Here is a 13,288-nt window from a genome sequence, read left to right as displayed (position 1 = left end):
GGTATATAAGAAATAAATTACATTACATTACATTACAAGTCTGCATCTTCTCCCAGGCAGAGGTCCCTCCAACTGAATACTGAGAAAAATACCTGAAAATAATAAAACTGCAGATCAGAAACACTTCCGAGCAACTTGCTTGCAGAGAAAAACTGAGGGGGCAGGAGCAGCTGCCTGAGAAGGAGGCGGAGTTCAAAGACTGACAGAATTCTGCAAGCAACTTGCGGGTTCAGGTACATAACCCCTACAGTTCAAGACTACTAGACATATTGCATTAGAAGTGAGATTTGAACCTTGATCCTGAGCCCACTTCTATAAATACAAGGCTACGCCTCCATCCAAAATCAAAGGCTTAATGTACTAAGGGTTTTCTCATATATTTTGTTTACATTTTTAAAAAATCCTATGCCGAGATACAGGTCAAGAAAGCAAATAGGGGGCAAATTAAATACTTTGCACAAAGTACAAAGTATCAGTTCTCAGAAGGAAGTACTCTCTTTTTCTCCGAGGATGAGGTGGTGCAAAATATGCATCTTAAGAGTATCGCACTACGACTAATTTCTATAGTGCTCCCAGACACATGCAATACTGTACATTAACATACAAGAGACAGTCAAATTACTACAGAGCTGCTGCTCCCCGCTGCTTCCTCTTTGCTCCAAGCATGCTAGAACTTCTCGCACATGCTTTAAGTATATTCCAGAAATCCAGGCATGCTTGGAACAGGAAGGAAACGGTGAGGAGTGGCAGCACTGTAGTTATTTTACTGGCAGGGCTCAGTATCTCCACCAGCAAGGTAAAAGCGGGTACTGGAGTTCTGGAGGAGACACATGACCCCAAGGCCTCCCATGGCTATGTTCCTGAGTTGGTCAGCACCTTTTGTATGCGTGAGGAACCAAGTAGAGGCTAGAATACTGCATCCAGCACTGGTCGCCATACATGAAAAAGGACACAGTACTACTCGAAAGGGTCCAGAGAAGAGCGACTAAAATGGTTAAGGGGCTGGAGGAGATGCCGTACAGTGAGAGATTAGAGAAGCTGGGCCTATTCTCCCTTGAAAAGAGGGGACATGATCGAAACATTCAAGATAATGAAGGGAATAGACTTAATAGATAAAGTCAGGTTGTACAGCCTCTCCAAGTTAGAGAGAACGAGAGGGCGCTCTCTAAAGTTAAAAGGGGATAGATTCCATACAAATGTAAGGAAGTTCTTCTTCTCCCAGAGAGTTGTAGAGAACTGGAATGCTCTTCCGGAGTCTGTTATAAGGGAAAAGACTCTCCAGAGATTCAAGACAAGGTTAGACAAGTTCCTGCTGAACCAGAACAAACACAGGTAGGGCTGGTCTCAGTTAGGGCACTGGTCTTTGACCTGGGGGGGCTGCCGCATGAGCGGACTGCTGGGCGCGATGGACCACTGGTCTGACCAAGCAGCGGCAATTCTTATGTTCTTATGAATAGACCCATGTTCCACAATAGCCAGGAACACACACTTCATTCCTTTTCCAAATTCTGAACAACGATTCTGTTTAACATGGTTAGTCACAGGTGCTCTATATAAGTTGTATATACTAAGAGCTACATTTGAGAACCTGCAACTTTACAGATGTAAACGTCTTGTATTTACCCGAGTAAATGGTTTCAAATATTGCCCTCCCCATGAGCATTTAGTCATCTTAATATGGAGTTAGTAAAAATAAAAAATAAAAATTCTGCTGTGCATAATAAAGATCCATGCCAATATAGAAAAAGAAACATTGCCACACTCACCGCTTTTATGTCAGCTTCCACAAAAACCAGGTTTAGAACAGCAAACAGCTGGACTGCCAAAATAAAATAGATTCTGCTGGCCGACAACTCTAGCATTCCCACTGACGGCTGCATCTTTGACTGAACACCTAGTTTAGGGAAAAGAAATACTCATAAAAACAGGGTACATGGCAAGTTAGAATAAAATAAATACTTATATCATGTGTGGCAATAGTACTAAAAGCCCAGAAAGTGGATATGACAAGCATTGTTTGATATGTCTGTATGCAAATGCCAGAAGCCTAAGAAACAAGATGGGAGAATTAGAATATATTGCACTAATTGAAAGGATAGATATAATAGGCATCTCCGAGACCTGGTGGAAGAAAGATAACCAATAGGACACTGTCATACTGGGGTACAGACTATATTGAAGCAATAGGGTGGATCGAATTAGTAGAGGCATAGCAAAACAGTACTCCCCCAAAATTCACGGGGGTTTCAATTTCAAGCAGGAGAGGGCAGCTGGAGTGCCGGCAGGTAAAGAAAATCACTCGCGGTCTACTCCGACCGCCTCTTCCTGTAGAGAAGTCGGGCTACACCAATCAGGAGCTGCTTTGACACGCAGCTCCTGATTGGTGTAGCATGACTTTACTACAGAAGAGGCGGTCGGAGCAGACCGCAAATGAGTGAGTCCGCGATTCGCAAATTCATGGGGGAACACTGTATATGTTAAGGAGGGCCTTGAATCAAAAGGACTGAAAATTCTACAGGAGCAGAAACACACCTTGGAATCCCTATCGGTAAAAATTCCATGTGTAAGGTGGAAAAGGATAGTGATTGAAGTGTACTATTGTCCTCTAGGACTCTTTGAAGGCTGTCCTCAGAGGGCACCTTATTAAATGGAGGGCTCGGAAAAAATGCAAGTGGGAGCAGAGATACTTGACTTTGCTTGAACACTTGGGCCCGGATTGGGTCTTCTAGAATTTCTTCACCATTTTCCATTCGATTTGAAACTACTTTTCAGGCAGGTAGGGAGAGTGGTATATTCTTAAATTGGGAAAGATTATGATTATTTAGATTTTATCAATTTTTGGATGTGGGGGAGCTCATTTCCTTTGAGGACCTACAAGATCAATATCATCTGCCTCCAGGTGATGTTTTTCCCTACTTGCAAGTTAAACATTATGGGCTCCTTTTACAAAGGTGCGTTAGGGCCTTAACGTGTGGAATAGCACGCTCTAAAATGCCCCGCGTGCTAGCCGCTACTGCCTCCTCTTGAGCAGGCAGTAGTTTTTCAGCTAGCGCACCTTTGTAAAAGGAGCACTATATCATGAGTTAGGGGTGGCTTTGGGAAAGATCCCGACAAAATGGAATGTTTTGAAAATTTGTGTATGGCTTTGGGTAAATTGAAGGGTCCAGTTTCATTGTTATATAGATTTTTTAGTAATAGGGTCTCCCAGAAATATAAATACATGTCCTCTTGGGAATCTGATCAGAGTGTTAAGCTTGCACATAGTGAGTGGAAGCGAGTGATACATGAGGTGTATAAATCTTCTCTTTGTGTGTTAATAAAGGAAAATGCTTATAAGATTCTCAAACAATGGTATTATACACCGGACAGGATTCAAGCTATGTTTCCCACAACTGCTACTGGTATTTGTTGTAAAAGGGTACATTCGTTCACATATGGTGGACTTGCAAATTGATACAACATTTTTGGTCTGCAAAGGTGCAGGCTATGGGATTCGGACTGGGGTCACCTATTTTTGTGGACCCTAAAGTGTGTTTATTGAGACTACACAATACTCAAGGTCCATTTTAAATGGATTTGCTTTTCAGATGCTAAAAGTGTTATAGCCTTAAAGTGGAAGCAATCATCTGGACCATGCTCCAGGACTGGCATTTAAAGCTAACTCATTCGGTGGAATTAGAAAAATTGACTGATAAGCATCAGGTCCTCATGACTCCCACTCACAAATTATGGATTCAGATAGATGTGGTTTGGCATGAGTAACCTGGGGAATGTGAGCTGTATTTCAATTGGGGGGGGGGGGGGGTTGTAAAGTATTTCTTTATCTCTGCTGACTTATTTTGTATTTTTCTTGTGAATTCTTGGGTTGGGGGTGGGTGTTGGGTGTTTTTAGAGGGAAGACTAGCTTTTGTTGTAAATTTGAGGATTCTGTTTAATTTGTACTCTTGTCCACTTGGAGGGTTGTGTTCAATTTTTTGTCATGTTGCAAAATGTTCAATAAAAATTTATTAAAACAAACAAACAAAAGAAATGTACTACTGTCTGACTGACCAAGATGAACAGACTGATTGATGCTGAAATGTTATCAGAAATTAGTGAGCCAACACACTGGGTAACAATAATTATGGGTGATTTCAACTACCTGTATTAACAACAAAAAAAAAACCAAACCAACAAAAAAACTGAACCAGGCAGAATAGTATAATATCACAACACACTTTTCTATTCTCTCTACTGAGAAAGAGGCCACCAAATTACCACATTCAAATTATGGAGAAAAAAAAAGACCTCACAATCTATCTATTAAGGAGCTTAACATAACGGTACAAGCTGAAATCAAGTAAGCTCACTCTTCATTATAGGTCAGAAAAAAAAACCAAAACACACAACTTCACATTGAACAGAACTATGTATGCTCTTGTTCCTACAGTAGGAAACGCACAACAAACAGACCATAGAGTTTCTTCAAAAGTTCATATTCAATTTTAACGCTCTCCAGATTGTCAATATCATTTTTTTGCCATGTCCGTTCTGCTTGGCGTACTTCACACCTCACCTGCATCACATCAGCATGGACTTGGTATATAAATTTTGTCTCACTAAAATCTTCCTTTCAGGTGCAATTTTATCTAAAGAATCAATCAATATAGAGTTCCAATAATCAATTATATGATCAATTGTCATGGCTTCATCTAACTTAAGTTCTGGCAACCATAACGCTGTGAGAACTTTTATTTCAGTGATCCTTTACTTTAATCTTTTTCCATTTATAACTTCCTAAATCCTGCATGATCTTTTTTACATAGAAGGAAATAAGCTTATGATCACTCTATCTACATTTCAATAACTTCCAGTATCTGACATAATGCTGTTTTTAATCTTGGAGAGAGAAAAACTAAATCTAACAAAATTTCCTGCTTTATGCATACATGCAGACACCTTCCTCGATTCACTAAGGGATCCCTTCAAGGAGGAAAGAGACCATGCGACAATGGCGGGCCATACCTAAATTCCGGCAGAGAAAAAACAAAGGAGACAACAGGAACAAGCCAGAGGCCCACCAAAGCCTGTCCCAACCCCCTCTGAAGCCCAGTTCTCCAGAACAAGCTCAAAATAAAGAAACCACTGGGAGGCGCAACCAATGGCAACATTTTTTTCCCTCAATTAGCCTGCCATGGTGGGGAAGAAAGACAATCCAGTAAAGGAATCCGCAAACAACAAAGAGAACCCAATCAAATAAGGGAAGCATGAAGAGTAGGCCGCATTGTACTGCCCAATGATGGAAAAAAAAAACCTTCCCAACTCCAGTGAACTATACAGGTCGTCCCATTGACTGCCAGCCCAAATGCCACTCTGCCAAGCAGTTTCATCACCATACCATAACACAGCAGCTCCATGGAACGAGGGATTGTTCCCACCAAAAACAACCGCTGTCAACCCGAGTTTACTTCCCGCACCCGTTAGTGGGGGAGTAGGGGCACTAAAGCCACTAGGTTTCTGCAAGATTCTGCTCCTGTCCAAAGGCAGCAGTGCAGCATGCCCCTCTGAACCAAACTAAGGAAAAAAAGTAAAGTACACCATAACACCACCGAATGACAATGGTAAAGAGTGGTAGGAAACAAGTGCTTGTGACAAGCACCAGGAGGAAGAAATAGGATCTGAATGCTCACCCCCCTGTGTCATAGTGCTCTTTCATGTCATAGCTATCTATGGGCAGGAGTAGTACAAGTCATTGCTCGCCAAGACTTCCATGCAGCGAAGTCCCACCCTAGTGAGCGGCTGCAGCACAAACCAGCAAAGAGAAGCGGTCAGTGAAGGAGCACACACACACATACACTGTTCCATGCAGCAATGGCTAGGTTCCCCTCATATTATAGCAGGGAGCCTGTAGCTGGAAGTGGACTCTCTTGGGTTTAGCAAAACTTACTTTGTTCTTAAAATAGTGAGGAAGGAGAAAGGGAGCCAGTCTAAACAAGGGGTCTGGCACCACCAGCTAGGTACCCAGGAACCTAAATCCCCTGTTCTACTGAATTAGAGACTAAGATAGGAGCATAGGAGCATGCTGCAAATAAAACCAGGAGCTCAGAGAGACCATCCAGCTGCCTGTTAGAGATAGAGAAAACTACAAGACTGACAGAGCTTAGCTTTGGTGTTCTTTCTCCACCCGCTGGTGGATAGACTTAACCCACCTGTCTCTGGATTCATCTGCTACTGATGACAAGGAAACAGTCTTTCATTACGCAAATTACATTCCGACTTGGGATACTGTGGATTTAGCAGAAGGATGCAAGCCTTGACAATCTCCGGCAGTTCTCACTGATTTCACATTCACACAACCAAACTTGAGAAGATGGAGGAAGGCCTCAAATAAGATTGGATTCAGCTGCTACTTTCCAACTAAACAGGAGGATGTGGTCACTACCCAAGATTGTCCATTTTCCTTGCCAAAGCTTTTCACCAGGTCAAAAAAATTATTGCTCTAAACGCAACACTACTTCTTCTTTCCTTCAGACACCAGGTGCCACCTCTATCACTCCTAGTAATGGCTGGCAATGCTGAAATTGATTCAACCTGTTCTTAATACCAAATAAGCGGGCACAGCAAACAATGCATCACCATTTACAGTATCAATTTATTTTCAGTAATACTGCTCTGAAGAGCATATGACTGAGCCTAAAGCAGGGCAGAATCCAAATATTACAGCATTAGTGCAATTTGACAACTGGGCACCTCCATTTAGGTGCCCCGAGGATGAACGATGGGAACCTATTCAATAATGTTATAAGGGAATATAAGTGCCCAGATGCCAAAGGTTCTTAGCCCATTCCTTGGGACACACCCAGTGAGGTTTCAAGACATCCAAAATGAAAATGCATGCATTATAGCCACTGTATGCAAATCTATTTCATACATATTCATTGTGGATAGTCTGAAAACATAACTGTCTGGATGTATGGAGGACTGGTTTGAGAACCCCTATCTTATAAAATATGTTTGCACACTCACAGTCATAAAGCTGGCATTAACTGTAGTCACTTACCATAAATACAGTAGGACACATATAACTTACAGCATTCTGTAAGTTAAGTGCATTAAGAAGTTCCACCCATATATACACCCTCTTGCATATATTACTTACACAAAAATGTGCATTAAATGTACACTTAGGTGAAAGCACTAGTATTACATAAATTTATATGCAAAGGTGTGCATAAATACCAACTCCCAGTTCATAGACTTATTTCTATTCTAAAGTAAAATTATACAGCTAATAATGTGCCCCCTCTACAGTTCTGCTTTTATTCTCTTAACATATCTTGGAAGTCCACATTTGGGTTGCAAAATACACCATTCAGCCTGCTTTACTGCTTAAGAACAATATATTTGGGGTGCTCCACCATTTAATTTATTTCTGGCTTATATCAACTAAGTCTACAGATAAAAAATGAGTAAGTGGACAAGTGCTTTCCTATCAGCATGATTGCCTTACAAATGGAGAAGGGGTGGGGGGGGGGGGAGCAACTGGGGTGAAGAAAATAACCCCAGGTTTACTACATAGCGGAGTTACTAGAGAGGAACAGTATTAGATTCAGGGGAAATGGGACTTAGATTAAAGAGTAACATTTGGTATTTTAATACGTAATTCCATTTTGCTGCTTTAAATCGCCATGGGTTCTTTTGGGCGGAGGCAGCCTAAAACCAAAAATGCAATATATTATGACACCACAAAAAAAAAAAAAAAAAGCAGGAGACTCGAAAATCCCTGACTGACGCATAGTAAACATCACCCTCTCCAGACGGGAAGCAAGAATTGAATTTTGTGCTAGCCCCTCTTCAATTTTTAAATCATACTCAAAGGCGCATTTCTCCAAAGAGACAAAAACGGAAGCCCACCGCGCTAAACTTTAAATGCCCACGTTGACTAGCTAATGACAGCTGACCCTCCCGAGGGAACCCAAACCACCAAACGCCAGCAACAGTGCACCCTGGCAGAAAAAAAGGAGGAACCCAAAAGCAAAGACACCTACCGGGCTACAGGGCGAGGGTCCCAGGCGCTGGGCCAGCAGCCACTACCCCGCCTCTCTGCCAGGGCTCACCAGCAACATTTCCCCGCACTAGAAAGCAGGGCGGCAGCCACACGGAAATCCCTCCCCCCCCCCCCAACCCTCCGGGCACAGGGATTGGCTGCCTACAAGACGTCAATCAAGCGGGGAGCTGCCGTTCTTTGCTCGGTTTCGGCTTCCAGCTGTGGTTGTTGCTTTTATTTTGCACGTGACTCGTCTCCATTTTAGGGGAGGGGGGCGCGGCGAAATGGATGGGTCCTAAAGTAAAAGTCGGCAATTGTGTGCTGCTGCCGTGCCTGGTCACTGTCTCCTACGCCCAGTTGTTGGGGTTCTTTTTTCTTCTAAATTGGCATCCTAGGCTTTTCCCCATCACTTCTGTGCCAAGCTATCTACTTAATTTTAATTTGGGTTAGATCATTTGTGAAATTCCTATTTTTTATATTCGCAAGCTGAGCCGCTTTTACTTGGGGGGGAAGAAATGCTGCTACTGCGTCACCGGTAATAAAGTAACGGTCCTCCTCCGATTCCATCGCGCCAGTCCTTCGTGTTCCTGCAGTGTGCGAGCCACAGTAATCCCGGCGCAAAACAGTTTTGTTGCTTTTACCCTGCAGAGGTTTAGATTTTTGTGGGCCTAGACCAGTGGTCTCAAACAAACCCTTTGCAGGACCACATTTTGGATTTGTAGGTACTTGGAGGGCCTCAAAAAAAATAGTTAATGTCTTACTAAAGAAATGACAATTTTGTTTGAGGTAAAACTCTTTATAGTTTATAAATATTTCCTTTTGGCTGAAGTCTTAATAATAATATTGTAATTTATAACTAAAGAGACAAATAATCAAGAAACTGTTTTATTTTGCTTTTGTGATTATGATAAGCATACCGAGGGCCTCAAAATAGTACCTGGTGGGCCACATGTGGCCCCCCAGGCTGCGAGTTTGAGACCACTGGCCTAGAGAGAGTAGAGATGGTCCCTGGATATCAAGAAAGGCTCTATAGTTTGCACCAAGGAATATAAAGCCAATAAGCTGAAGTAGGGGCTAGGCCAGGGGGAAAAGCCTCAAGGAGAAGTTGATGAAAGGCTGTCAAGAGAGGCCTTGGTGCTTTACCATGCTGAAAAGGGAAAGGAACTGTTGTTTCGAGCACTCTTTCCCATCTGGTGCAGCCTGAACTGGACAAACTAAAGGTCCATTTGTGACCTGCCTGGAAGGGTCAAGCTTTTCTCCAGTGTTACAATATTCTCTCTCTATAAATAGATAAAACACATAAAGCCTGAGTAATTCCTGGATCACTGGTAGGGATGCATGGGGCATTTGGGTTTGGATGTTCTGATGAACTGGTCAGTTCATTTACACTACAGGGTGAGGGATAGGGCAAAAATAAAAGGTGAATAGGTACAGGAAGATGTGTGGTAATTGATAAGGAGCATGTTTGGATGGCACTAAACCATCATTAAATGCATGTATTTTACCAACCTATTAATATTAAAACTATGAGGTTATGAAGATTAAAACAAGCTCTCCGGGCGATCCTCCATTCACATGAAATCAGGGCTGATATTTAGTGACAGGGTCTGAGTAGGAGGCACTGACAGGAAAATAAAGCTCGGACCCTCCACCACGAATGGCCCTGATTCTTTCCCCCCCCCCAGTGCTCAAAAACAAACCTGGTGGTCTAGTGCCCCCCCTCCCCCAGCCATTGCCACCTCCCACCAATGCCTCCCCCAATTCCATGGCAATTCCCCCCTCAACCCCTCCACCAAGCCTGGTGGTCTAGTGCAGTGGTTCCCAACCCTGTCCTGGAGAACCACCAGGCCAATCGGGTTTTCAGGCTAGCCCTAATGAATATGCATGAGAGAGATTTGCATATAATGGAAGTGACAGGCATGCAAATCTGCTCCATGCATATTCATTAGGGTGATCCTGAAAACCCGATTGGCCTGGTGGTCCTCCAGGACAGGGTTGGGAACCACTGGTCTAGTGGGCCATTCCCCCCAAGCAGCAACCGCCCCCCATCACACCAATCCTGGTGGTCTAGTGAGTACCCGAACCCCCCCTGTACATTTTTTAGAAGACCAGCAGGAGGGATGCTCACTTCCGCCGATAAGCCCTCATCTTCAAAATGGCGGGCATTCCCCTTTCTGGTACATCCTGGGATGCTCCAGGGAGGGGCCTAAATCCCTGATTGGCTCAGGCACCTATGGGTGCATCGGGAAGGGGCCCATAGGAGGGGTCAGGCACCTGTGCCAGTCAGGGCCTTAGGCCCCTTCTCGATGCATCCCAGGATGTACTGGGAATGGGAAGGCTCGCCATTGTGAAGAAGTGGGCCTGGTGGTCGGAGGGAGCAAGCATCCCTCCTACCAGCCAAAGTACAGAAGGTACTGGGGGGTATTGGGTGGGAGATGAGGGTTTAGGTATGGGGGGGTGATATGGGTTTGGGGGGGTGCCTGCTGGCAGTAGGAAGTGGGCATCCCTCCTGCCTATTGCGGGTAGGAGGTGGGGTTCTGGCAGGAGGGAGTAGAGACTGAGGGGGAGTTCAAGTGTGGTGGTGGCAGGGATCGGGCATCTCTCCTGCCGTGGACAGTGTCAGGTGGGGGTTTAGGGGTGGTGGCAGGAGGAATTGGGCATCCCTCCTGCTGACTGAGTTTGCAGGGGTTGGTCCTGCCACAGCTGATTGCGGTAGGGGATTCCCTTGTCGCGATCAGCTGATGGGAAGGGATCAGGCGCAATTCTCTAACTGGCGTCTGTGACATCGGCGCCGGTTAGAGAATCAGGCAGGTTAGGCGGGGTTGGGCAAACGTGATTCTGTACGGGATGCTGGTATGCGATTCTCAGTTGCTTCTTAGGCAGCCGCAGAAACTGGCGTCCTATACAGAATTTCCCCCTTAATGTCTATGATAAAATCTTTTATGGGGATATCATCCACCATTTAATTGATGTTACAGACAGGCCCAAAGTGATAGGAGGCGATTTTAACATAGTAGCAGATCCCTATTTAGATAAAACCTCTTTTTCTTCCCAGGACCGAATTGCTCCCACTAAAGATACTCCTCTACTCTGTGACACTTTAGGAGTACGGAACGTTTGGCATATCCTACATCCTTGTGAAAGGGACTTCACACGTGTTCTAGGCCCATCAAACACATTCGTGAATAGACTACATTCTTGCAGACACTGATTTAATTTCTCAGCTGAGGCAGAGATTGGCCCTACTATAATATCTGACCATGCTCCTGTTTGGCTCACCATACAATTGGATGATGATACTCAGCAGTCTCAGTGCTGGTCCTTTCCCAACGATTTATACACTGTTGCTAAATTTGGGGACTACATCCTGGGGAAATAGGTTGATTATCGAACCTTTAATGCACAGCATTCCTTTGAAGCAATATATTGGGATGCTGCAAAGGCAGTCTTACAGGGTTATATCATCGCTTTCAGTAGAAATGGGCTAGGGAAGCGGAGATAACTCAGGTTGGGGAGGCAATTGGTTTCTTTGCGTAGACAATGTGGTTCTCCTACGCCAGCTCTTCAGACCCAATTGTTAGCCATCCAAATAGTGCTCTACAAACTCCTACATCAATGGCAAAATAAATCTCTCCTATATTATATCAATTTTTATAGACATGTCCAGAAGAGTGGGAAATTGCTGGCAAATCTTTTGAGGCTTGGGAGGCGGTATCAAAAGATTTTGGCTATGAAGCTTCCCCATGGTTCACATTGATACGGCCCTAATACAGTGTTTAGGGACTATTATTCTACGTAGTATGCTGTAGATTCCACTTCCTAGACTTCTTCAGAATCCCATGGGCTTAATTAACCTTTGACGGAAGATGAGGTCATTTGGGCAATTAAACGTTCACATTATAAGGCAACAAGTCCAGATGGTCTCAGCCGAATTCTATCAACTTTTGAAAGATGATATTGCTAAACCTTTTATCAGCTATGTTTAATCATATCATTCAGGACTATAAATTACCCCTTCACTGTGTATGGCTCAAGTTATTGTTTTCCCCAAACTGGGGAAGGATCTGATTCATCCCTCTTCATATAGACCCATCTCCTTACTGTGCTTCAAAACTAAATTGTTGGCCACTATTTTGGCTAATAGATTGGTGTAGATTCTATCCCAATTATTAGTCAACTCTCATATAGGCTTTATCATAATTGCCATACAGTCAAGAACATCAGAAAAATTTTGGGAGACAGGAACTTGCTAATTAGCTTTGACACTGAAAAAGCATTTAACCGGGTCCATTGGTCGTTTTCATATAAGCTTGTACCCCAGTATGGTATTGAGGGATTTTTTTTCTGGAGGTGGTCAACGCTCTTTACTATGGCCCTAAGGCTTCATTTTTGTTAATGGCCTGGAGTCTGCTCCCTTTTCTATTCAACGCGGGATGCACCAGGGTTGTCCATTATCTCCTCTGCTGTTTGTACTCACGTTGGACCCCTTCCTCAGGGATATTTTGAATAATCCAGAAATTGCAGGCATTCCGGTTGGTTCACAGACTTTCTTGATCTGTCCAATCTGGAGGTCTCTTTTCCAGTGCTCCTGGAGTACTTTAAAGAATACGGAGCATTTTCGGGATTTACCTTAAATATGGACAAATCAGAATGTCTTGCTTCTCAACCTCAGAGACAACAACAATGGAGGGGGAGTTTCTTCTGTGATGGAGAAGTGGTGTATTTTGTAACCTGGGGATTCAACTTCCTATGAACCCATCTCGCCTATATCATTACAACATAAAATCATTACTGCTGTACACAACACAGAAATTAGCCATCTGGCAGAATGTACCTTTGTCTTTAAATTGAAGAATTCATTTATAACATATGATACTATTCCCTCATTGGCTGTATGTCTTGCAACCGCTCCCTCTTTGTATATTGAGGAAAAATGTGAGGCTTTTACAGGGCTTACTCTGGACCTTTTTCTGGAGTGGTAAGAAACCCAAACTTCGACTGGCTTTTACTGTATGGCAGTTGGAGGTCAGGAGGACTGGGTCTCCCCAACTTGAGATTATATTACATGGCCTACCTCCTTAGACATTTACATGATTGGATTTTAGATACAGAGGATTGTACACCTTGGACTATAGAAAAGAAACTGTTTCACCCATATCATCCATTTTTTTTCTTTTACAGTCCCCTCTCCAGCTTATATCTTCAACATTCTATTGGCATGTCCTTTTGACTGCAGCACAGGGGACGTGGAGATTTCTCTTG

General features: G+C 43.5%; 1 protein-coding gene across 1 annotated transcript in view; it reads right to left on the bottom strand.

The window, feature by feature from the left end:
- RNF13 (ring finger protein 13) overlaps positions 1–8,201 on the bottom strand; it is a 155,118-nt gene extending 146,917 nt beyond the window's left edge. Inside the window, exons 1-2 of the mRNA XM_033958811.1 lie at positions 8,028–8,201; positions 1,767–1,894 (exon numbers count right to left, since the gene is read on the bottom strand). Coding sequence (XP_033814702.1) covers positions 1,767–1,880 — 114 coding nt within the window. The 5' untranslated portion in view covers positions 1,881–1,894; positions 8,028–8,201. The remainder of the gene's footprint in view (positions 1–1,766; positions 1,895–8,027) is intronic.
- Positions 8,202–13,288: the final 5,087 nt, after the last annotated feature.

The sequence above is a fragment of the Geotrypetes seraphini genome, chromosome 9, assembly GCF_902459505.1.
Source record: "Geotrypetes seraphini chromosome 9, aGeoSer1.1, whole genome shotgun sequence".
In the NCBI taxonomy this organism is placed as follows: Eukaryota; Metazoa; Chordata; class Amphibia; order Gymnophiona; family Dermophiidae; genus Geotrypetes; species Geotrypetes seraphini.
The sequence above is the reverse complement of the archived record's forward strand: the minus strand, read 5'-3'. Positions and strand labels throughout refer to the sequence as shown.